This window comes from Aegilops tauschii, chromosome 4 (genome assembly GCF_002575655.3).
Source record: "Aegilops tauschii subsp. strangulata cultivar AL8/78 chromosome 4, Aet v6.0, whole genome shotgun sequence".
NCBI lineage: Eukaryota > Viridiplantae > Streptophyta > Magnoliopsida > Poales > Poaceae > Aegilops > Aegilops tauschii.
The window spans coordinates 510,422,531-510,448,398 of NC_053038.3; the positions used below are offsets into that span (position 1 = coordinate 510,422,531).

A 25,868-nucleotide genomic window follows, 5' to 3' on the forward strand; every position below is an offset into this window, starting at 1 on the left:
ACGGTGAAACCAGTCTCGCGTAAGCGTACGCGTAATGTCGGTCCGGGCCGCTTCATCTCACAATACAGCTGAACCAAAGTATGACATGCTGGTAAGCAGTATGACTTATATCGCCCACAAATCACTTGTGTTCTACTCATGCATAGCATCAACGCATAAAACCATGCTAGGATGCCACTGTTGAGGAACGTAGTAATTTCAAAAAAATTCCTACGCACACGCAAGATCATGGTGATGCATAGCAACGAGAGGGGAGAGTGTTGTCCACGTACCCTCGTAGACCGAAAGCGGAAGCGTTAACACAACGCGGTTGATGTAGTCGTACGTCTTCACGATCCGACCGATCAAGTACCGAACGCACGGCACCTCCGAGTTCAGCACACGTTCAGCTCGATGACGTCCCTCGAACTCCGATCCAGCCGAGTGTTGAGGGAGAGTTTCGTCAGCACGACGGCGTGGCGACGATGATGATGTTCTACCGACGCAGGGCTTCGCCTAAGCTCCGCTACGATATTATCGAGGTGTAATATAGTGGAGGGGGGCACCGCACACGGCTAAGAGATCAATGATCAATTGTTGTGTCTATGGGGTGCCCCCTTGCCCCCGTATATAAAGGAGCAAGGGGGAGGCCGTTGGCCAAGGGAGGAGGCGCGCCAAGGTGGGAGTCCGGGAGTAGGACTCCACCTTTCCTTGTTGGAGTAGCAAAAGGGAAGGGAGAAGGAGAAAGAAGGAAGGGGGCGCCCCCCCTCCCTAGTCCAATTCGGACTAGTCCATGGGGAGGGGTGCGGCCTCCCTTTGGGGCCTTTCTCTCCTTTCCCGTATGGCCCATTAAGGCCCAATACGAATTCCCGTAACTCTCCAGTACTCCGAAAAATACCCGAATCACTCGGAACCTTTCCGAAGTTCGAATATAGTCGTCCAATATATCGATCTTTACGTCTCGGCCATTTCGAGACTCCTCGTCAAGTCCCTGATCTCATCCGGGACTTCGAACTCCTTCGATACATCAAGACATATAAACTCATAATATAACTGTCATCGTAACGTTAAGCGTGCGGACCCTACTACTACAGGATTGATCTTTTGTAACACGTTGATGTGCTACTACAGCTTAGATATTGTGTTACTGAAGCACACAGTAACACACTTTTGTATGTGTTCCTGTAGGCTATGTTACTATGTGGTGTCTATTGTAGCACATAAGAGTTGTTCCTATATGTATTTAAACGTGTTACTAAGTATTGTTGCAACACACGCCATGTGTGTTACCGAAGGCCTGGTAACACTTTTTTAGAACTATAGGCACACACTTTGTAACATGGTTAGTAACACGCTTTAACAAAATTGCAACACAATTATTAATGATTCGCATTAATTACAATAGGCCTTTGTAACAGGTTTTGATATTTCAGCAACATATTTTCTTTATTGTAGCAATGCAACAGTAACAATTTTTTTATATATATTGTAACATCTCTAGTGGTGATTGGTAGCCAACCTAGTAACACATTTTCCTAACTATAGTAACACGACATAGTTAGTCCAATGTGCTATTGGAACCATTTTTTATGAAATATTGCATCAATACATTTTTGTTTTTATACTTTCTCATAGTGAAAATCGATAAGCATATGACACACAGTGTATACCATATAAAAAGGCCATGGACATAAAGCTTGCATATATGCACGAGGATATAAAATATCAATATGGTCCATGCCATTCCATAGCATTTGTAACAATAAACATATAGAAGATCCATATTTTAGGGAAAAAAATACATTTCTCAACCCATTAATGTAAACTATAGTATGCGAAAGATTTCCTATCACTGATACCATGTGACACCCCTATTCATGTTCACTAGAATGTGCCCCTCGAATATTTCTTGCATCAATATGTCATATTTGCATCTCGATTCCTCATAAGCAAAACCATCCAAATCAACTCAACCACTGAACCTCTCAATCTGCAAAAAAAAAAAAAAATCAGTTACGACTACATTAAGTATATCATAAATTTAATTTAACAAAACCCAAGAAGTTAAACATTGACCTACACATGACGAAGGCCAAGCAATTGTTAATCCAGAGGTGAAAGTATCGCCAATTGTCCTACAATTTTCCCTTTCCCTTACCAAGAGCTCACATTCCTCAATAGGTTGATCAACTTGCACTTCTATGAACTGCCGACCTAGCTCAACACCACCAACCATTTTTTTTGAATTGCAACCCAAAATGCTAGCATGTGCCACATGCCTTTTGTTTGGATATACTGAGGACTTCAGAATCACTTTTGTGCCAACCTGAAATGAGGTTCAAATTATAATATACAGTAATAAAAACCAATTTTGTGAACATGAATCTAGTATGAACACGCTATTTTTATTACCTCCATTGAAGGACTACGTTTCTGCTTAGAGGACACATGGACTACAGACTTGTCTTGAGTGCTTTGTTTGTGTACTCTAGTCAAATTTCCATCCATATTCTCCCTGCTCTTTCTCATCTACAGATAAACATAAGAGGAAAAATGATTTATCCTTGTGATTTTGCAATGCAAAGTTCACAGTACATTTTATTCATCAAATATTACATGTGCCAACATCATTTTATAACCTCAGGAGAGTCCATTCCATGCAAATCGAACTTAAAATGCAGAAACTCATTCATTCAGCATTATACAAACAAATATGAGTCAATAGTATCAGTATTGGATTGCACTTGAATGAGAAATCGCTAGTACAACATGATATTTTAACTAAAAGTGCGTGAATAACAAATCACGCCATCAATAATTCATATGGAAAATGTTTCCTATCACTGCCTAGGAAGCAGATTTCTCAAGAGATAACCATTACCTCTCCATAAAAAATAGGATCGAAAACAGGATGGGCTGGTGATGATGGTGCTTGATATGAGAGTTTATTGCAGCCCGCATTTTCAAGATGATGCTTCTATACAACAATGTAAGTACATTAATAAGTTGTAGTCTATCCTTTATAGCATGAGTAACAAGAAGATTCTAACCTGTGTGCCTGACAGAATGTCATTATCTTCGTGTGTGCCATGTCGATGTGGGTGAGTTTTATTCTGCATTTTACATGAATAGGCATTAATTCGTTATTAGACACTTATAAAGTGTAGTAATAAATAAACAAATTTACCATTGTTGTATCTCTGGGTTTGATCACTACGTATTCTGCATTGGGTCCATTGGCATGAACTCTCTACAAAATGAAATATTTATAAAGAGAGCTGAAAATGAACTAACACATGTCGAATATATTGACAATACCTTCATAGGACAGGCTAATTTTCCAATTTTCCACAGCCATCTACAATGACATATTGTTGTTAAAATCTAGGATTTATTCATACAGAATTGGAGGAAAATTACATGATAGTATGTAAGTGTTTTACACGATGGAGGATACATACTGCTGGTCAAGCCACCACCAAGGTTGTTATTTCTCTGACCAAGCTTAGTTTTAGTACACAGTGCACATACTGACTTCCTAAATCAAGGGTATAAACTGAATACTGACTGTATAAGATGTACTATGAATTTCAGGGTACATAAATTTTAAAAATCAGTACTAATCAGAGTTCAGAGTACAAGATCTTTGGCCCCAATCTAACTACTGCATATATCAATAATAATCAGAGTTCAGAGTACAAGATCTTTGGTCCCAATTTTTGTCTAAGTACTGCATATATCAGTACTACTCTGAGTACTATGCATTTCAGAGTACTGATCTCAGAGTACTATCAGTACTCTACAAGATATACTATGAATTTCGGAGTACAAGATCTGGGGCCCCTAATATTGTATAACTACTGCATATATCAGTACTAATCAGGGGATTACAGCCTACAAAATCAGGGGGTTAATGACTGAAACCTTAAACTGCAAAAGGGGGGAAAAGCAGCCAACATCTCACGTATATATAGATGCTAAGGTCAATGGTAATATTGCCAGCATTCATGTTGAGAATACTAATGTGATAGGCTTGTAGCACACAAAACTGCAGAGGAATAAAAAAAATTCAGAGAACATGGTACTACTTCTGCAGTGCACAAAAACCAGACTATAAGTCGTATCTCAGTTTAACATAGTGGCTAATGATTACAGCCCATCCTCCGTTCTTATCCTAAATTAACCACAGGTTGATTTACTGCCTGGTACGCACAAACCTAATACCAGATTCAGAGAGGAAAACAAAGGGAGGAGGAAAGGGAATCAGTCAGGCATAGAAGGGAGAAAGCAACGAAATGGGAGTTTAGATCGATACCAGCCGCGAGAATGGTGTAGTCCTTCTGGATTTAGTTCCAGAGTTGAGGATCGACGATGTCGTTGCCACAACGATGCAAACCACTGAGGCAGATCTGGGCAGCGATGGTTTCAATCGGGCGTTGACGGACGGGCAGGCGCGTGGGTAGCCGCTGACAGGTGGCGTCGGATGAGGATGCAGCGAGCGTTGGAGGGGCGGCGACGGAGGCCGCCGAGGTGTGGCTTTGAGGGCGGCGCGAATGATGCAGATGGGATTAGCGATCTAATTTATTTAGCGCTTTGTTAGTTAACCGGAGGGAAAATTAAGCGGGACTAAATTGGGAGCTCTGGAGGAAAATTTTGTCCATCGAGAAGTGGAGGAGGGAAATTGAGATCTGGAGGAATTTTTTGCGGGAATAATCCGGAGACTGTTTGGCAAAAAAAAAAATTAGATCTATAAATAATTCGAGAAATGTTTAAAATGGAAAAAATGGAGCATATTTTGTATTTATTTCATTACTGAGAAGGAAATAATATATAGTTATAAATAGTAATTGCTTTATGAAGTGAATATAACAATATAATTTTGTGAATTTGTATAGCAAACGTGGTAAAAAACAATTACTTACCTTCATTCGTACTGCCACCTCCAAGTCCGGCGACTCCGAGGTGGTGGACTGGTGGTGCGCATCGATTGACGCCTCCTGATATGGATGTTGCGGATGTTGCGTGCCCACGCCGCCTGTGGGGTCCGACGACCTGGCCGGGAAAAAGAGATTCATGTACGTGCGAAGAATTGATTGATGATCCGTCATTGACTGTAGAGGAAGGTCGATTGAGGAGGGAAGCCCCCGCGCCTGCTGCAATGTGAGAAGACAGGTGAAGTACAGGTGCTCCCAAGGGACTCCGGCGGCGAGAGAGCAAGGAACCTCCGAACGACGTGACGTGCACGCATATATAATGATCTGACCTATTCGCTTCGCCTCCTGTATCCTCAGAACAAAGAGATGCTCCTCGCAATAGTGGCACCGGCGGTGTCGAGCAGAGATATGCACTTTCCCACCATCTATGGTAAGGCAACATGAGAGACAAGTGAGTTTGTGGAGTCACGCTTTTGCAGGGAGTGATGAGAGTAGTGCTCTCTTCTAGAGTACCACGGGGAAAGGTATTTGCAATCAGAACCGATGATTGCTTTATATTCACCCAGTTGTGTTTGTGATTTAATTGATGGAATAGAAATAAGGCACTGAGACGGCTACAAGCACTGAAGCGGGTCAAACCTTGTTGTAGTAGACAGTCGGGAAGTCGTCGTGCTAAGGTCCCATGAAACCAACACACCAGAAATCCACACGTCCACTGACGATGCTAGACGCATCAACAGAATGAGGACTAGACGGGGAGACCTTTATTCCATCTTCAGGGAGCCACCACCGTATTGCTTTCCTGAGTAAGACACAAACCCTAACAAAACTCGAAAAAAGATCTAAAAATGGAGCCCTACCACCGCCAAGGGTCGGGATCCACTCCGCCCCAAGACCCTAAGGCCACCGGAGACGGGGTGGACCGGCGCTGGTGGGAGGTAGAGGAACCCTAACTTTTTAGGGAGTGGGCGGCTGGCTAGGTCGTACACGGGTAGTTGAAACCAATGATTTGCTCTAAACTGACCGGTTCACTTCAATCACCACAAATACTCCCCCCCCCCCCCCCCCCCAAAAAAAAACTGAGAAAAAGTTGCGGTAGGCATCAACTGGCTAGTACCACCCCTGGATCAGCTGTGTGATTTTAAGTGTTATTCAAGTGAAAACTAACTGTTCTATTTTGATCAATTTCCCTATAAAGGATAGGTTAGAGATCTATCGACTAGAAGTTGTTTTTGGATCAGGTGATTCATTTTTGAGTCGTCTAATGCAAAATCAATGCCCAGATGGCATTGTACAACATCCTACCTTTGTTGTTCATCTTCTTCATCAAACCGCCCCACAGACTCTTGGTCGAATCACTAGCCTCTCTTGCCCGCGGTGCTCCCATGCCAGCCTCGCAGCCCCGGCCTCCCCTCACCACCGTCCCCGGCCATCCCTTCGCCGACTATCGCGCACTACACTTGTTCCTGGCCGAGGTCTTGTCGGTGTCTCCATGCCTCGCTATAGCTTGCCCCGGTGCCGCAGTCGACTACCTCGGTGCTTCGCCGCGCGTCCGTCTTCCTTCCCATGAAATTCGACCGACCCAAATCCATTTTTTAGGCAACTTATACTTAAATAAATATACTTACTTGTAATACAATTTGGTCCCAATCGATTACTTATGTGCGATTGGCATGTACACGAGCCGCCAATACAAGAACGCGTGCATACATGATAAAAGACAGCTGCTATAGGGATAAGAAACCTATTTTACACGTACGGGATATAAGAAACTTGTAGAGAAAAGAGACGTGGCAACAAGTTTTGGGAGGTGGGCACACGCACGCAGGATAAGAGTTGGACGTCTCCTGCGCGACCTACACGAAGCTTCAAATCAGCCGGTTGAATTATGTAAATATTAATTTCCCAAAAAGAAAACACCAAAAAAAATTCTAACCTTTATCCTCATCTCTTGCCTCGACCCCCTGTTCCGCCGCCGCCCGACCTGAGCGCTGGCCGCATCGCCGCCACAGAGAGGCCGTGCCGCCGCCGCTCGAGTCCACATGAAGCGTCGCATCCGCTCGATTCCATACCTCCACGGCTCCACCGGCCGCTCTAGTCCACAGCCCACGCCGCCTCCTATCGGCGCTCGAATCCACTCGTCGACCGGCCGCAGGAGCTGCCGCCCGATTCCACAGAAGGATGACAGGGAGACGGCGGGAGCGCAGGACATCGCCTCCGCCCAACCATTACCTTTGACGCTGCTTCTCCACAATCTGGCGGCGGGGGTCGCTGCTTCTCTACGTCGTCAGACTGCGCCAGCTAAGGTTTGAGAGCTCGAGATTCAGAACTCCCTGCTGTGCCTCTCATTTAATTTTTTTCTTTAAAGGAACACACGACGCGTTCCGTTACATAATAGTACTGGGTATATCACTAGTTCATAATGTTCAGAATTCGGAATTCCATTGCCTTCACACAGTGCCAATCGTGCTTCCCATAACTTGTGAAAAACTCAATGCCTTGTTGTGCTGTTAGAGCTGCAAATGAAATCTTGCACTTAGAACGTTGTGAGTCACAACGCATACTGCAGAATATGATGTCCACTTTGCCTTAGCTCAGTATTACAAAAGTATTAAGAAATCAATATGCATGCTTCAACATTATCATTTGGATCAGGATGTATTCCTGAGAACCCCAATCCTCTGTCTGCAACCATCAGAACCGACAATTTTATTACCTCTGTCATAAAAGGCACAACCATGTATTTCACGTTGAGGCCATTAGTGCAAAATTAATTCCGTATTATAATAAATTAGCTATTAAAGTACTGATGGTTCAATACAATTTCAACCTTTTAGCATTATAATAAATTCACTAATGACATTTGCTACTTTAACACAGCGAGTCCACGGATCTAACAACCATTAAAAAGTTACTCAGTTCTCGTAGACCAAGTGCAGACTACTTGGCTGGCGTAGATGGTTTTCTTCATTTTGCATACACTGGAAAAAGTTCAGATACCAAGATCCATTGTCCATGTGTTAGATGTGTCAATAGGAACTTGTTGAAGCGAAACACCGTATATGATCATTTGGTGTGTAATGGAATGCTACTTGGATACACAGTTTGGGGTTGTCATGGTGAAACTGCAGGATACATCTCCTCTAACAAACGAAAAAGGTCAAAACAGGAAGGCATAAACTCTAATATGCGCCAGCTAGTCCATGATGTTTTCGGGAACATAGATAATGGGTCTCAAGTGAATGACTTCGATGACCCAAACCCTCCAGAACATGGACCAGATCCTGAAACCCAAGCTTTTTATGACTTGTTGAGAGATGCAGATGTACCTTTGTGGAACGGGTGTCAACTATCAGAACTTTCTTTCCTTGTGCTTCTGTTCAACATAAAATTCACTAACAAGTGGAGTAATAAATCTATAAATGATTTGCTAGCAGTTCTGCAACAAGCAATTCCAAATGGTAAGAATTTACCTGGAACTTTTGCTGAGGCCAAGAAGATCATTGGAAAGCTTGGGCTTAGTTATGAGAGAATTCATGTTTGTGAAAAAGATTGTCAGCTTTTTTGGAAAGAGAAGGCTAATGATGACTTTTGCTCGGTATGTGGAGCATCAAGGTGCAAAAACAAACCTGATAAAACCATGCTAATTCACAAGGAAAGGAAAAAAGCAACCCCGAAAAGGTGCTCTGGTACTTCCCTATTAAGCCAAGGCTTAAGAGGAGTGGGTTGGGCATCATGATATTGCACATGGATCAAGATTATTTTCTCATTCTGGTAATCCACTTGGAAAGCCTAGGAATTATGTACGGAGCGGTGTGGCAAAAGTACAGGCACATAGATATGTCTTGTTCAATTGCTCTGATGTGAATTCATACCTTAGGTAATACTCATGCTTATAAATTGTCTTAGTTACCCTTTTCCCCTACTTTACCTCTGTCTATGAATTACTTTGCAGAGCTCATGCTGATGAGATCACTAATGGATGCAATTTAAACCCTGATGTTGTCGAGAGGATTCAAAATGATAAGTTCCACAAATGGTTCCAAGCTCATGTAAGTGCCATATTTTGCATATACTATACACGTATCACTACATTTAGTTGTAATCGAATTCTAAATATTCAGATAAAGAAATTGGAGAAGGAAAATGGCATCCACAACATTGAAAAGGATATTAGATTGCTCGCCCGCGGCCCAGTTAATGCAGCCAAAATATATTGCGCTTTCAACTCCCGAGGCTACCATTTTAGGCCTAAACGCTTGGATAAAGAGACACAAAATAGTGGAGTCATGGTAACTGCAAAAACAGCTAGTTATGATTCAGCACGTGATGCCAATCCTGTTTTACATGATGTGACGTACTACGGGAGGGTAATTGATATTGTCGAGCTAAACTACTCTGGACAGTTCTCAGTGGTGTTGTTTAAATGTGAATGGGTTGATGTGTTCTCAGAAACATGAATGAAAAAAGACAAGTACGGTTACATCTACTTCTCACATCTAATACACAAAGGAGAAAAGATTGAGCGTGAGCCTTTTATTTTCCCTAACCAGGCGAATCAAGTGTTCTATGTGGAAGATGAATTGAATCCAGGTTGGTCTGTGGTAATGAAGTTGCCAAAGCCTAGAGATGTATATGACTTAGGCAACTTGGAATGGGAAGCGCAGATAGAAAATGAGCCATTCCATGTTTCACAGCTCGGAGAGATTTTGAAGAGAAAGAACAATGAACAACATTGGGTTAGAACAGACGTTGAGGGGACAATAGTGGATGCTAATAATGCTTCCAGCAACGAAGAATAGTTGAGGTTAGTAGCAATATTCAATTTGCAAGATCTGTTTTTTTACCTCTAATATAATTTGTTGTTCAATCTTTCTGTTCTTCAATTTTGTTTTTGTGTGTTCTTTCTTTTATGCTGGGTTGAAACTTTCATATCAGATATGAAATTTTAGTGATAAAAGTAGCACAAAATGTCTCTTCTATTTTCTTGTTCATGTTTTGAATTATTTTGGCTGCATGCTTCAGGTTCAGACTGCATGCTACATGGAGGCATGGAGGGGGTGGTCGGCTGTGTGCTTTGTGTTGGTACAAAACAGCCTACTATTTTTTGCTTGCTGGCTTTCGGCTGACTACTTGACCAACTTGCTTGATGATATACTGCTATGTGAGACCATGTGTTGGCCAAAACTTAGTATACTCTTATATTCATGCTTGGTAATTCGGTCAGCTGCGACACCACGTGCTTGTTTGGAACATCATTTTGTACTTTGGTCAACAACAGTTCAGAATTGAGATACACGCATCTTGTTTGGAACTTTATTTTGTACTTTGGTTAACAATTTAGAATTGGCATACTCTTGCAGATGTTCAAAAATCCTGTTTTCGGATCACATGTTGCCATTTTTTCTAGTCTGAATCTATGCTGAAGCGGTATGAAAGTGTTAGTTTCTCTACATATACTTCACTTGCTGATGATTAGATTAGATGGTTAATAGTCTAGACTCTCATGTGCAAGATGACAGTTCAATGTTGATTGAAGTCTCATGTACCAAGTAGAAAGTTCAATGTTCTGCCAACGACACTCAGCTTTCTCACGATTTTTGCTCTTTGAACCCAGCAATCAAAATGCATTGAAATTTAGGTTCTCAGTATTCCAATTACACGAAATAGATACAATCAATATCTGGTCAATATTCAACATATACTATTTCGTGTAATTTAGATTCTCAGTATTCCAATTACACGAAAGCTACTATTTCTTGTAAATGCATTTCTTGTAAATCCATTGAAATAGTATCTGTTGAATATTGACCAGATATTGATTGTATCTATTTCGTGTAATTGGAATACTGAGAACCTAAATTTCAATGCATTTTGATTGCTGGGTTCAAAGAGCAAAAATCGTGAGAAAGCTGAGTGTCGTTGGCAGAACATTGAACTTTCTACTTGGTACATGAGACTTCAATCAACATTGAACTGTCATCTTGCACATGAGAGTCTAGACTATTAACCATTTAATCTAATCATCAGCAAGTGAAGTATATGTAGAGAAACTAACACTTTCATACCGCTTCAGCATAGATTCAGACTAGAAAAAATGGCAACATGTGATCCGAAAACAGGATTTTTGAACATCTGCAAGAGTATGCCAATTCTAAATTGTTAACCAAAGTACAAAATAAAGTTCCAAACAAGATGTGTGTATCTCAATTCTGAACTGTTGTTGACCAAAGTACAAAATGATGTTCCAAACAAGCACGTGGTGTCGCAGCTGACCGAATTACCAAGCATGAATATAAGAGTATACTAAGTTTTGGCCAACACATGGTCTCACATAGCAGTATATCATCAAGCAAGTTGGTCAAGTAGTCAGCCGAAAGCCAGCAAGCAAAAAATAGTAGGCTGTTTTGTACCAACACAAAGCACACAGCCGACCACCCCCTCCATGCCTCCATGTAGCATGCAGTCTGAACCTGAAGCATGCAGCCAAAATAATTCAAAACATGAACAAGAAAATAGAAGAGACATTTTGTGCTACTTTTATCACTAAAATTTCATATCTGATATGAAAGTTTCAACCCAGCATAAAAGAAAGAACACACAAAAACAAAATTGAAGAACAGAAAGATTGAACAACAAATTATATTAGAGGTAAAAAAACAGATCTTGCAAATTGAATATTGCTACTAACCTCAACTATTCTTCGTTGCTGGAAGCATTATTAGCATCCACTATTGTCCCCTCAACGTCTGTTCTAACCCAATGTTGTTCATTGTTCTTTCTCTTCAAAATCTCTCCGAGCTGTGAAACATGGAATGGCTCATTTTCTATCTGCGCTTCCCATTCCAAGTTGCCTAAGTCATATACATCTCTAGGCTTTGGCAACTTCATTACCACAGACCAACCTGGATTCAATTCATCTTCCACATAGAACACTTGATTCGCCTGGTTAGGGAAAATAAAAGGCTCACGCTCAATCTTTTCTCCTTTGTGTATTAGATGTGAGAAGTAGATGTAACCGTACTTGTCTTTTTTCATTCATGTTTCTGAGAACACATCAACCCATTCACATTTAAACAACACCACTGAGAACTGTCCAGAGTAGTTTAGCTCGACAATATCAATTACCCTCCCGTAGTACGTCACATCATGTAAAACAGGATTGGCATCACGTGCTGAATCATAACTAGCTGTTTTTGCAGTTACCATGACTCCACTATTTTGTGTCTCTTTATCCAAGCGTTTAGGCCTAAAATGGTAGCCTCGGGAGTTGAAAGCGCAATATATTTTGGCTGCATTAACTGGGCCGCGGGCGAGCAATCTAATATCCTTTTCAATGTTGTGGATGCCATTTTCCTTCTCCAATTTCTTTATCTGAATATTTAGAATTCGATTACAACTAAATGTAGTGATACGTGTATAGTATATGCAAAATATGGCACTTACATGAGCTTGGAACCATTCGTGGAACTTATCATTTTGAATCCTCTCGACAACATCAGGGTTTAAATTGCGTCCATTAGTGATCTCATCAGCATGAGCTCTGCAAAGTAATTCATAGACAGAGGTAAAGTAGGGGAAAAGGGTAACTAAGACAATTTATAAGCATGAGATATTACCTAAGGTATGAATTCACATCAGAGCAATTGAACAAGACATATCTATGTGCCTGTACTTTTGCCACACCGCTCCATACATAATTCCTAGGCTTTCCAAGTGGATTACCAGAATGAGGAAATAATCTTGATCCATGTGCAATATCATGATGCCCAACCCACTCCTCTTAAGCCTTGGCTTAATAGGGAAGTACCAGAGCACCTTTTCGGGGTTGCTTTTTTCCTTTCCTTGTGAATTAGCATGGTTTTATCAGATTTGTTTTTGCACCTTGATGCTCCACATACCGAGCAAAAGTCATCATTAGCCTTCTCTTTCCAAAAAAACTGACAATCTTTTTCACAAACATGAATTCTCTCATAACTAAGCCCAAGCTTTCCAATGATCTTCTTGGCCTCAGCAAAAGTTCTAGGTAAATTCTTACCATTTGGAATTGCTTGCTGCAGAACTGCTAGCAAATCATTTATAGATTTATTACTCCACTTGTTAGTGAATTTTATGTTGAACAGAAGCACAAGGAAAGAAAGTTCTGATAGTTGACACCCGTTCCACAAAGGTACATTTGCATCTCTCAACAAGTCATAAAAAGCTTGGGTTTCAGGATCTGGTCCATGTTCTGGAGGGTTTGGGTCATCGAAGTCATTCACTTGAGACCCATTATCTATGTTCCCGAAAACATCATGGACTAGCTGGCGCATATTAGAGTTTATGCCTTCCTGTTTTGACCTTTTTCGTTTGTTAGAGGAGATGTATCCTGCAGTTTCACCATGACAACCCCAAACTGTGTATCCAAGTAGCATTCCATTACACACCAAATGATCATATACGGTGTTTCGCTTCAACAAGTTCCTATTGACACATCTAACGCATGGACAATGGATCTTGGTATCTGAACTTTTTCCAGTGTATGCAAAATGAAGAAAACCATCTACGCCAGCCAAGTAGTCTGCACTTGGTCTACGAGAACTGAGTAACTTTTTAATGGTTGTTAGATCTGTGGACTCGCTGTGTTAAAGTAGCAAATGTCATTAGTGAATTTATTATAATGCTAAAAGGTTGAAATTGTATTGAACCATCAGTACTTTAATAGCTAATTTATTATAATACGGAATTAATTTTGCACTAATGGCCTCAACGTGAAATACATGGTTGTGCCTTTTATGACAGAGGTAATAAAATTGTCGGTTCTGATGGTTGCAGACAGAGGATTGGGGTTCTCAGGAATACATCCTGATCCAAATGATAATGTTGAAGCATGCATATTGATTTCTTAATACTTTTATAATACTGAGCTAAGGCAAAGTGGACATCATATTCTGCAGTATGCGTTGTGACTCACAACGTTCTAAGTGCAAGATTTCATTTGCAGCTCTAACAGCACAACAAGGCATTGAGTTTTTCACAAGTTATGGGAAGCACGATTGGCACTGTGTGAAGGCAATGGAATTCCGAATTCTGAACATTATGAACTAGCGATATACCCAGTACTATTATGTAACGGAACGCGTCGTGTTTTCCTTTAAAGAAAAAATTAAATGAGAGGCACAGCAGGGAGTTCTGAATCTCGAGCTCTCAAACCTTAGCTGGCGCAGTCTGACGACGTAGAGAAGCAGCGACCCCCGCCGCCAGATTGTGGAGAAGCAGCGTCAAAGGTAATGGTTGGGCGGAGGCGATGTCCTGCGCTCCCGCCGTCTCCCTGTCTTCCTTCTGTGGAATCGGGCGGCAGCTCCTGCGGCCGGTCGACGAGTGGATTCGAGCGCCGATAGGAGGCGGCGTGGGCTGTGGACTAGAGCGGCCGGTGGAGCCGTGGAGGTATGGAATCGAGCGGATGCGACGCTTCGTGTGGACTCGAGCGGCGGCGGCACGGCCTCTCTGTGGCGGCGATGCGGCCAGCGCTCAGGTCGGGCGGCGGCGGAACAGGGGGTCGAGGCAAGAGATGAGGATAAAGGTTAGAATTTTTTTTGGTGTTTTCTTTTTGGGAAATTAATATTTACATAATTCAACCGGCTGATTTGAAGCTTCGTGTAGGTCGCGCAGGAGACGTCCAACTCTTATCCTGCGTGCGTGTGCCCACCTCCCAAAACTTGTTGCCACGTCTCTTTTCTCTACAAGTTTCTTATATCCCGTACGTGTCAAAAATAGGTTTCTTATCCCTATAGCAGCTGTCTTTTATCATGTATGCACGCGTTCTTGTATTGGCGGCTCGTGTACATGCCAATCGCACATAAGTAATCGATTGGGACCAAATTGTATTACAAGTAAGTATATTTATTTAAGTATAAGTTGCCTAAAAAATGGATTTGGGTCGGTCGAATTTCATGGGAAGGAAGAGGGACGCGCGGCGAAGCACCGAGGTAGTCGACTGCGGCACCGGGGCAAGCTATAGCGAGGCATGGAGACACCGACAAGACCTCGGCCAGGAACAAGTGTAGTGCGCGATAGTCGGCGAAGGGATGGCCGGGGACGGTGGTGAGGGGAGGCCGGGGCTGCGAGGCTGGCATGGGAGCACCGCGGGCAAGAGAGGCTAGTGATTCGACCAAGGGTCTGTGGGGCGGTTTGATGAAGAAGATGAACAACAAAGGTAGGATGTTGTACAATGCCATCTGGGCATTGATTTTGCATTAGACGACTCAAAAATGAATCACCTGATCCAAAAACAACTTCTAGTCGATAGATCTCTAACCTATCCTTTATAGGGAAATTGATCAAAATAGAACAGTTAGTTTTCACTTGAATAACACTTAAAATCACACAGCTGATCCAGGGGTGGTACTAGCCAGTTGATGCCTACCGCAACTTTTTCTCAGTTTTTTTTGGGGGGGGGGGGAGTATTTGTGGTGATTGAAGTGAACCGGTCAGTTTAGAGCAAATCATTGGTTTCAACTACCCGTGTACGACCTAGCCAGCCGCCCACTCCCTAAAAAGTTAGGGTTCCTCTACCTCCCACCAGCGCCGGTCCACCCCGTCTCCGGTGGCCTTAGGGTCTTGGGGCGGAGTGGATCCCGACCCTTGGCGGTGGTAGGGCTCCATTTTTAGATCTTTTTTCGAGTTTTGTTAGGGTTTGTGTCTTACTCAGGAAAGCAATACGGTGGTGGCTCCCTGAAGATGGAATAAAGGTCTCCCCGTCTAGTCCTCATTCTGTTGATGCGTCTAGCATCGTCAGTGGACGTGTGGATTTCTGGTGTGTTGGTTTCATGGGACCTTAGCACGACGACTTCCCGACTGTCTACTACAACAAGGTTTGACCCGCTTCAGTGCTTGTAGCCGTCTCAGTGCCTTATTTCTATTCCATCAATTAAATCACAAACACAACTGGGTGAATATAAAGCAATCATCGGTTCTGATTGCAAATACCTTTCCCCGTGGTACTCTAGAAGAGAGCACTACTCTCATCACTCCCTGCAAAAGCGTGACTCCACAAACTCACTTGTCTCTCATGTTGCCTTACCATAGATGGTGGGAAAGTGCATATCTCTGCTCGACACCGCCGGTGCCACTATTGCGAGGAGCATCTCTTTGTTCTGAGGATACAGGAGGCGAAGCGAATAGGTCAGATCATTATATATGCGTGCACGTCACGTCGTTCGGAGGTTCCTTGCTCTCTCGCCGCCGGAGTCCCTTGGGAGCACCTGTACTTCACCTGTCTTCTCACATTGCAGCAGGCGCGGGGGCTTCCCTCCTCAATCGACCTTCCTCTACAGTCAATGACGGATCATCAATCAATTCTTCGCACGTACATGAATCTCTTTTTCCCGGCCAGGTCGTCGGACCCCACAGGCGGCGTGGGCACGCAACATCCGCAACATCCATATCAGGAGGCGTCAATCGATGCGCACCACCAGTCCACCACCTCGGAGTCGCCGGACTTGGAGGTGGCAGTACGAATGAAGGTAAGTAATTGTTTTTTACCACGTTTGCTATACAAATTCACAAAATTATATTGTTATATTCACTTCATAAAGCAATTACTATTTATAACTATATATTATTTCCTTCTCAGTAATGAAATAAATACAAAATATGCTCCATTTTTTCCATTTTAAACATTTCTCGAATTATTTATAGATCTAATTTTTTTTTTTGCCAAACAGTCTCCGGATTATTCCCGCAAAAAATTCCTCCAGATCTCAATTTCCCTCCTCCACTTCTCGATGGACAAAATTTTCCTCCAGAGCTCCCAATTTAGTCCCGCTTAATTTTCCCTCCGGTTAACTAACAAAGCGCTAAATAAATTAGATCGCTAATCCCATCTGCATCATTCGCGCCGCCCTCAAAGCCACACCTCGGCGGCCTCCGTCGCCGCCCCTCCAACGCTCGCTGCATCCTCATCCGACGCCACCTGTCAGCGGCTACCCACGCGCCTGCCCGTCCGTCAACGCCCGATTGAAACCATCGCTGCCCAGATCTGCCTCAGTGGTTTGCATCGTTGTGGCAACGACATCGTCGATCCTCAACTCTGGAACTAAATCCAGAAGGACTACACCATTCTCGCGGCTGGTATCGATCTAAACTCCCATTTCGTTGCTTTCTCCCTTCTATGCCTGACTGATTCCCTTTCCTCCTCCCTTTGTTTTCCTCTCTGAATCTGGTATTAGGTTTGTGCGTACCAGGCAGTAAATCAACCTGTGGTTAATTTAGGATAAGAACGGAGGATGGGCTGTAATCATTAGCCACTATGTTAAACTGAGATACGACTTATAGTCTGGTTTTTGTGCACTGCAGAAGTAGTACCATGTTCTCTGAATTTTTTTTATTCCTCTGCAGTTTTGTGTGCTACAAGCCTATCACATTAGTATTCTCAACATGAATGCTGGCAATATTACCATTGACCTTAGCATCTATATATACGTGAGATGTTGGCTGCTTTTCCCCCCTTTTGCAGTTTAAGGTTTCAGTCATTAACCCCCTGATTTTGTAGGCTGTAATCCCCTGATTAGTACTGATATATGCAGTAGTTATACAATATTAGGGGCCCCAGATCTTGTACTCCGAAATTCATAGTATATCTTGTAGAGTACTGATAGTACTCTGAGATCAGTACTCTGAAATGCATAGTACTCAGAGTAGTACTGATATATGCAGTACTTAGACAAAAATTGGGACCAAAGATCTTGTACTCTGAACTCTGATTATTATTGATATATGCAGTAGTTAGATTGGGGCCAAAGATCTTGTACTCTGAACTCTGATTAGTACTGATTTTTAAAATTTATGTACCCTGAAATTCATAGTACATCTTATACAGTCAGTATTCAGTTTATACCCTTGATTTAGGAAGTCAGTATGTGCACTGTGTACTAAAACTAAGCTTGGTCAGAGAAATAACAACCTTGGTGGTGGCTTGACCAGCAGTATGTATCCTCCATCGTGTAAAACACTTACATACTATCATGTAATTTTCCTCCAATTCTGTATGAATAAATCCTAGATTTTAACAACAATATGTCATTGTAGATGGCTGTGGAAAATTGGAAAATTAGCCTGTCCTATGAAGGTATTGTCAATATATTCGACATGTGTTAGTTCATTTTCAGCTCTCTTTATAAATATTTCATTTTGTAGAGAGTTCATGCCAATGGACCCAATGCAGAATACGTAGTGATCAAACCCAGAGATACAACAATGGTAAATTTGTTTATTTATTACTACACTTTATAAGTGTCTAATAACGAATTAATGCCTATTCATGTAAAATGCAGAATAAAACTCACCCACATCGACATGGCACACACGAAGATAATGACATTCTGTCAGGCACACAGGTTAGAATCTTCTTGTTACTCATGCTATAAAGGATAGACTACAACTTATTAATGTACTTACATTGTTGTATAGAAGCATCATCTTGAAAATGCGGGCTGCAATAAACTCTCATATCAAGCACCATCATCACCAGCCCATCCTGTTTTCGATCCTATTTTTTATGGAGAGGTAATGGTTATCTCTTGAGAAATCTGCTTCCTAGGCAGTGATAGGAAACATTTTCCATATGAATTATTGATGGCGTGATTTGTTATTCACGCACTTTTAGTTAAAATATCATGTTGTACTAGCGATTTCTCATTCAAGTGCAATCCAATACTGATACTATTGACTCATATTTGTTTGTATAATGCTGAATGAATGAGTTTCTGCATTTTAAGTTCGATTTGCATGGAATGGACTCTCCTGAGGTTATAAAATGATGTTGGCACATGTAATATTTGATGAATAAAATGTACTGTGAACTTTGCATTGCAAAATCACAAGGATAAATCATTTTTCCTCTTATGTTTATCTGTAGATGAGAAAGAGCAGGGAGAATATGGATGGAAATTTGACTAGAGTACACAAACAAAGCACTCAAGACAAGTCTGTAGTCCATGTGTCCTCTAAGCAGAAACGTAGTCCTTCAATGGAGGTAATAAAAATAGCGTGTTCATACTAGATTCATGTTCACAAAATTGGTTTTTATTACTGTATATTATAATTTGAACCTCATTTCAGGTTGGCACAAAAGTGATTCTGAAGTCCTCAGTATATCCAAACAAAAGGCATGTGGCACATGCTAGCATTTTGGGTTGCAATTCAAAAAAAATGGTTGGTGGTGTTGAGCTAGGTCGGCAGTTCATAGAAGTGCAAGTTGATCAACCTATTGAGGAATGTGAGCTCTTGGTAAGGGAAAGGGAAAATTGTAGGACAATTGGCGATACTTTCACCTCTGGATTAACAATTGCTTGGCCTTCGTCATGTGTAGGTCAATGTTTAACTTCTTGGGTTTTGTTAAATTAAATTTATGATATACTTAATGTAGTCGTAACTGATTTATTTTTTTTTTTGCAGATTGAGAGGTTCAGTGGTTGAGTTGATTTGGATGGTTTTGCTTATGAGGAATCGAGATGCAAATATGACATATTGATGCAAGAAATATTCGAGGGGCACATTCTAGTGAACATGAATAGGGGTGTCACATGGTATCAGTGATAGGAAATCTTTCGCATACTATAGTTTACATTAATGGGTTGAGAAATGTATTTTTTTCCCTAAAATATGGATCTTCTATATGTTTATTGTTACAAATGCTATGGAATGGCATGGACCATATTGATATTTTATATCCTCGTGCATATATGCAAGCTTTATGTCCATGGCCTTTTTATATGGTATACACTGTGTGTCATATGCTTATCGATTTTCACTATGAGAAAGTATAAAAACAAAAATGTATTGATGCAATATTTCATAAAAAATGGTTCCAATAGCACATTGGACTAACTATGTCGTGTTACTATAGTTAGGAAAATGTGTTACTAGGTTGGCTACCAATCACCACTAGAGATGTTACAATATATATAAAAAAATTGTTACTGTTGCATTGCTACAATAAAGAAAATATGTTGCTGAAATATCAAAACCTGTTACAAAGGCCTATTGTAATTAATGCGAATCATTAATAATTGTGTTGCAATTTTGTTAAAGCGTGTTACTAACCATGTTACAAAGTGTGTGCCTATAGTTCTAAAAAAGTGTTACCAGGCCTTCGGTAACACACATGGCGTGTGTTGCAACAATACTTAGTAACACGTTTAAATACATATAGGAACAACTCTTATGTGCTACAATAGACACCACGTAGTAACATAGCCTACAGGAACACATACAAAAGTGTGTTACTGTGTGCTTCAATAACACAATATCTAAGCTGTAGTAGCACATCAACGTGTTACAAAAGATCAATCCTGTAGTAGTGGATCTTGATCGTACACATTTGCGTGCATGATTAGTGTACGGTCAAATCGGGGGCGTCACACAGCTTCAACGCTTTTGACGAATGTGTCATCTAACTGAAAAATTCGAGTTAGTTGTAGAAGTAAGATACGATAGACACGTCATCCGCGGTAGGAGCTTTGTTGTACTACAGAACGAAGAATAGAGTGAGCAGACAAGAACAAAGAGAGAAGAGAAGAGACTAGCATCGTAGTTTAGAGAGGTTGAAGATGTCGGCGGTGGAATGTGGTGCTAGAACTACAAAAACAAAAATTAGGTCAAAAAAATGACTGAGAATGGATATTTTTCTTCAACAATGGCCCATGGAACTTTTGATTTTTATATACTTTCAATGTTTTCTTCTACTTGCAAGGTTGTTGCTTTTTCTAGTATGTGCTCATAGAAAAAAATAGAATTTTTTAGAAACATTGAAATACCATTTTTTAAAGAAAAATCCAGGGTCCACTCCTTAGGCATTTGCTACATATAAGGGAGTTATTTTTCTTTCTTACTATTTTTTCCTATTTCAGTTGGGTTTTCTTATCAATTTTTTTCATTTTTACTGTTTGTTTTTTATTTTCTATTTCTTTTATGTTTTTATTATATTTTCCACATTTGTCCCTCTTTTTGGTGTAAATATATGGACATTTTTTAAAGTATATGAGCGTATATTCATACCTCATGAACAACTATTTTTAAAACATATTTTTCTCCAATATAATAAATATTTTTTAAAAAATAAATTACCATTTATACTAACATACATGCACGATTGTTTTTGCTATATAGTATGATATTAATTAATTTTGATTAGATTTTGAGAATATTTACAAACTCTATTGAATAAAAAGTTTATAATATAACTGTATAGCTATACATAATGTAGTATTTTTTCAAACAATGTAGTAAAATAGTATTTTGGATAGTATAAAAATTATTTTAAATTACTATGTTTGGTAAACAGTATTACTACATTATTTTTTAATTAGATATCTGACAATATTTTCTGTTGAATAAAAAGTTTCTAATATAACTGTATAGCTATATGTAATGTAGTAGTTTTTAAACTAATGTAGTAAAATACTTCCTCCGTCGCAACATATAGGACGTTTTAATTCATAATATATTTTGTGGTCATCTAATATAATTCTTTGTTTTCAAATAATTACTGTATTATGTTTTAGATGTTCTTATATTTTGAGACAGGGGTAGCAGTATTCGGGATAGTATAAAAATTATTTTAAAATTACTATGTTTTGTAAGCAGTATTACTTCTTATATTAGTTTACGGAGGAAGTACTACATTACGACAAGGTTTTACTTAGGGGCGTAGAATAACTATTTGTAATAATGTTTGCAATAAGCTAATAGGACGTGCCTTTTTTCCTTTACGTAAAAAATAGGCTGTGCTAGTGTCAGCCATCTTGAGAGAGCTTTTGCCTCCCGGAAATGCTATACCTACGAAAGCAAGTTGCTATAATTACCTTACATGAAGACGTGTCTTCCTCTAATTAATCTCTCCCCCCGAATTTCAGGGTGGGCCCCCCTTCCCACTAATCAAAAAATGCCAACTAACCCTTTGCTAAGGGCCAAGAAATAGGAGCAGTGACCAAACGCCACGCCATGCGCTCGGCGGCGAGATCCTAACCCTTCGCTCGTTCCCCAAAAGATCACGGATTTTTTTTATCCTTAAAAAAAATCCGCGGGCCTTTGGGGAACGCAGAACAGGTGGATCGATCATTCGGACGAGGGGTACTACGGTCAAACAATACTCCAAACAGAGTAGACGACCATTGATCCACCTGTATCGTCACAACTATCCCTAATTGCATTGCATGCTCTCCATCTAAGCTGAAGAACACAGAAGAACACGACCACATGCCCACAACATTGACACCGCGCGCGCGCGCAAACAGGCAATCCATTATTTCACAAACGATCTGGATAGTGCATCATGCATAGCAATCAAGTAATTCAGGAAGTGTGGCCGTTATGAATCCGCGCTAGCTAGTGCCGTTGGTCGAACAACGCTCCGATTTGGCGTCGCATGCCAAGATTTCCTCCACGGCTTCCTGGAAACAGAGCAACATGTCAGTGATATCCCACCAATCACAGCAGCATCGGCGATGTTTTCTCTTCGAAAACGAAAGGATGAGGTGACAGCCCCCGATCGGAGCCACGGTGGTAAAATGTCAAGAAACATAAATCTGGTAAGGTTTCTGTAGTACCTCGATACATGTCAAAGCATACTGGATGTCACCGTCTGAAATTTGGTAGTGGACAACGAATCTGACGCTGCAAATTAATCAAGGGAGCCCAGAATCAAATAAAGCAGTGCGTTTCTTTTGACTAAATACAGCATACTGTTTTAGTTAGAGACCAATGCAAAAATACATACTTAATGATTCTTATAGTGAGGAGTTGAGGATGATAATATGAATAAGCAGTTAAAAAAAAGAGAGAGAGAAGGAAGTTGAGCGAAGTGAACTGAACCTCTTGGAGCTTGTTGGCATTGCAAGCACACTGCGCTGTTTCAGGGCTTGGCACAGTTTGGCAGGTGTTATGCGCGGATCCGCCATATCAAAGAACACCTAGCGAAGGGAATACATCGCCGGAGGTCACAAACATGATATTCAGTCTGAAAGAAACATCGAGGTCAGTAGTTAGATGGAATAACAGACTAACCATATTGGTCTCCACTGAAGTCAAATCAACTGTGAAATGTTTGATTTTCTTCAGTCCATCTGAACATTTCGACAACAGAAAACAAAATTCAGGGTCATATCGATGCCGTTAAGGGCCTGTCAATAGGATGGAGAAGATAGATCAACATGAAACCTGCTAAAACTTTAGCCTTCCGATGGTCATCGGCAAGCTTGCCTAAGGTGTCGCGAACACCGACTTCAGCAGCAGCACAAAGGACTCCTACCTGCCTCATTCCACCACCTAGCGTCTTCCTAAGAATTTTAGCCTGAAAGTAAATCTTATTTGTCAGATTTCCCTTGCATCTTTTCTTAAGCAAGCAGCTTAAACTTACTAGCATGCACAATATCTACCCATCATCACCTTTTGTATGAAGGCCTTGGAGCCAACAATAACTGATCCAACAGGAGCACCTATCCCTTTCGACAGGCATACCTGCATTTCGACGTTTAACAGAGAAATACAGTCACACATCATATATCAACAGGAATCAGCCCATTTTCCGTTCTTATGTGGGTTGCATATGCAATCTGGTAGCATTTTAGTGTAGTGCCAAGCAGATTGATACATACCGAAACTGAATCAGCAGCTCTTACGAGTCTATCGACAGGAACTCCAAGTGCCTGACAGGCACGGTAACAGTGATGATCTAAAAATGTCAGGAGAAGATCCACATGCTTGGTACTTCGACATGCCGATTAGTTGAGCCCATAGCAGTTGTTACTTACCACGGAAGCATTGAAGATACGAGCTCCGTCGATATGAAGCTTCAAGCCATGAGCCTTAGCAACTTCCCCAACCTTGTCAGTGTATTCTACAGTCAGACACTTCCCACCAGAACTGCAACAGCAACAACAAAAATACTCCATCAACCAGGTAACAAACAGAGTTCTACTAACAGAGAATGCAATTCACTCACTTTCCATGGGTATTCTCCAAGCAGATGAGCCTGGTGGTGGGGTAGTAGAGCGCCCCATCCGTGCTCCGGATGGCGGCGACGATCCTGTCGACGTCCATGGTGCCGTCGGGGTTGTTGGGGACGGTCCTGGGGTGGACGCCGCCGAGGGTGGAGATGCCGCCGTGCTCGTAGACGTGGACGTGGGAGTCGTCGCCGAGGATGACCTCGCTGCCCCTGGCGTCGCAGTGCGCGAGGACGGAGATGAGGTTGGCCATGGTGCCCGAGGGGACGAACAGCGCGGCCTCCTTGCCCATGATCCGCGCCATCTCCGCCTCGAAGCGGCAGGCCGTCGGGTCGGCGCCCAGCACGTCGTCGTCCACGTCCGCCGCGGCCATGGCCGCCCGCATGGCCTCCGACGGCTTGGTCACCGTGTCGGAGCGCAGGTCCACCACCTTGGTCGCCATCCCTTCTGCAGACTACAGTAGGATAACCGAGCGATCTCTCTATCAATTGTGAAGGCGCTGTGAAGCTGTGAACCACTCAAACTCCCAGCAGACATGATTTATATATTGAAGGATGGCGACATGATTTATATATACTCTAGAGAAAGCGAAAATGCCATACGGACGGCTCTGCTTTTGATTCGTTTTTGTACTGCATTGCAGCAGCTTAGCACGCAGCGGACGACGACGACATGGCAAACTCTATCCTTCCAACAACCACAGACTTTGGTGCCCGTACATGCCACTCATTTGCGCTGAGATTTTTCAGGAGCAGAGCGGCCAATGCAAGGCTCTTGAAAAACCACAAGGGAAAACAACAAATCTACCCGCCTCATCATTCAAGAGCAGCCCTATGGTACCGCCGCTGGAACGGATAAAAGGAGGATTTGCGCACCAGAATCCGGATGTAGCGGACGGCGAGGTGGATGGGGGACGGCCGGCGTCGAGCGGAATGCTGTGGCTTCCCTGCGGCTGCGGGTGGTGTGCGTACGTTGCCGGAGAGGAGCGGTGCTTTATAGAGGCCGGCGGCGCCGCTGGATCGAGGAAGAAGACGAGGCGACGTGACCTAACCTTGGCGAGGTCGTCGGCTTTGACGGGTCGCTCGTCTCCACGTGCGCTCCTGCACAACCACGTAGGAAAGCGGTGGCCCGTTGCTTTCTAGTGATGGAGCTACAATATACAGAGACCAAGTGACACCCTCCCTTGGGGTTAGAGTCCTGAAATATACAATCATCTCCGACGTCGGTCTGCTCACTTTCACACCAAAGCGCTCTTCAATCCGGTCTACAAATCCAATACTACACAATCATCTCCACCGGTCACGGTCAGTTCACACCAAAGATATATACCAAGTGGCAGAATACTCAGATATTCAGTTGGTTACAGTGGCCTCACTCGTGGGTTCCGAAGCCGGCCACCAGACATTTCTCAACATCCGCGACGTCCGCATTCATATGGTTCTTGTATTACCTTCATTTTTAAAGCAACATTGACTAGCTTATTTTCGCTTTCGCGGACGTTGTGGATGCCTCCACTTACATCCGTATATATTTGTGTGACCTTAAGTTTGTCAGGGTCGTCTTGGCTAGTCTTATTCAGAGCGTGCCATTCTCACTACGAGTAGTTTTACTTACTAATGGTACTGTATATGTTATCGCACTTGCCCCATGTCGATTGAGAGAAGATGGATAGATTTATGTGTGTGTGGCCATGAGCTTGGGCAGGGTCGTCTTAGCTAGTTTTATGCACATCATGACATTTCACCTTAAGTATTTATTCACAGTTATACATGTTGAGAGAAGACGGGTACTCCCTCCGTTCCACAATGTAGTGCGCCCGCGCATCCCGAGATCTAACTTTGACCGCAAATTTAACCAATGAGACCAACTGCGGCGGGAGCAAAAATTATACCACTGAATTCGTATTTCGATACGAATTCAGTGGTATAATTTTTGCTCCCGCCATAATCGGTCTCGTTGGTTAAATTTACGA

The 25,868-nt window shown here is 42.0% G+C and overlaps 3 protein-coding genes and 2 pseudogenes across 15 annotated transcripts; 2 read left to right on the forward strand and 3 right to left on the reverse strand.

The window, feature by feature from the left end:
- Positions 1–1,670: 1,670 nt before the first annotated feature.
- LOC109735068 (uncharacterized) lies at positions 1,671–4,607 on the reverse strand. Of its 7 annotated transcripts, XM_045228047.2 has the most exons (9): positions 4,295–4,605; positions 3,441–3,517; positions 3,298–3,337; positions 3,167–3,229; positions 3,030–3,092; positions 2,861–2,956; positions 2,392–2,508; positions 2,060–2,305; positions 1,671–1,969 (listed from the first exon to the last, which is right to left on the reverse strand). In XM_045228047.2, exons 3-9 carry the CDS (start codon positions 3,301–3,303, stop codon positions 1,949–1,951), a joined length of 612 nt encoding a protein of 203 aa, XP_045083982.1. In that variant the 5' UTR covers positions 3,304–3,337; positions 3,441–3,517; positions 4,295–4,605; the 3' UTR covers positions 1,671–1,948. The 7 variants fall into 7 exon arrangements, with proteins under 7 accessions (XP_045083982.1, XP_073353266.1, XP_040243578.1 ...); XM_073497165.1 differs by having other exon boundaries at positions 3,441–4,605; XM_040387644.3 differs by lacking the exon at positions 3,441–3,517 and having other exon boundaries at positions 4,295–4,604.
- A 2,348-nt stretch (positions 4,608–6,955) lies between these two features.
- Positions 6,956–10,227, forward strand: LOC141022039 (uncharacterized; annotated as a pseudogene).
- A 762-nt stretch (positions 10,228–10,989) lies between these two features.
- On the reverse strand, positions 10,990–13,225 carry LOC123493810 (uncharacterized; annotated as a pseudogene).
- A 3,484-nt stretch (positions 13,226–16,709) lies between these two features.
- LOC123493811 (uncharacterized) lies at positions 16,710–19,648 on the forward strand. 7 transcript variants are annotated; one of them, XM_045228050.2, is made up of 9 exons: positions 16,712–17,024; positions 17,802–17,878; positions 17,982–18,021; positions 18,090–18,152; positions 18,227–18,289; positions 18,363–18,458; positions 18,811–18,927; positions 19,014–19,259; positions 19,350–19,648. In XM_045228050.2, the coding sequence occupies exons 3-9, from the start codon at positions 18,016–18,018 to the stop codon at positions 19,368–19,370; spliced, it is 612 nt and encodes a 203-aa protein (XP_045083985.1). In that variant the 5' UTR covers positions 16,712–17,024; positions 17,802–17,878; positions 17,982–18,015; the 3' UTR covers positions 19,371–19,648. The 7 variants fall into 7 exon arrangements, with proteins under 7 accessions (XP_045083990.1, XP_045083989.1, XP_045083985.1 ...); XM_073497167.1 differs by having other exon boundaries at positions 16,712–17,878; XM_045228051.2 differs by lacking the exon at positions 17,802–17,878 and having other exon boundaries at positions 16,713–17,024; positions 19,014–19,263.
- Positions 19,649–22,163: 2,515 nt separating this feature from the next.
- LOC109735079 (low-specificity L-threonine aldolase 1) lies at positions 22,164–25,071 on the reverse strand. Its single transcript, XM_020294279.4, has 10 exons — positions 24,772–25,071; positions 23,896–24,350; positions 23,705–23,816; positions 23,549–23,599; positions 23,340–23,411; positions 23,112–23,244; positions 22,959–23,017; positions 22,767–22,864; positions 22,502–22,568; positions 22,164–22,345 (listed from the first exon to the last, which is right to left on the reverse strand). The coding sequence occupies exons 2-10, from the start codon at positions 24,336–24,338 to the stop codon at positions 22,277–22,279; spliced, it is 1,104 nt and encodes a 367-aa protein (XP_020149868.1). The 5' UTR covers positions 24,339–24,350; positions 24,772–25,071; the 3' UTR covers positions 22,164–22,276.
- Between the last annotated feature and the right edge of the window lie 797 nt (positions 25,072–25,868).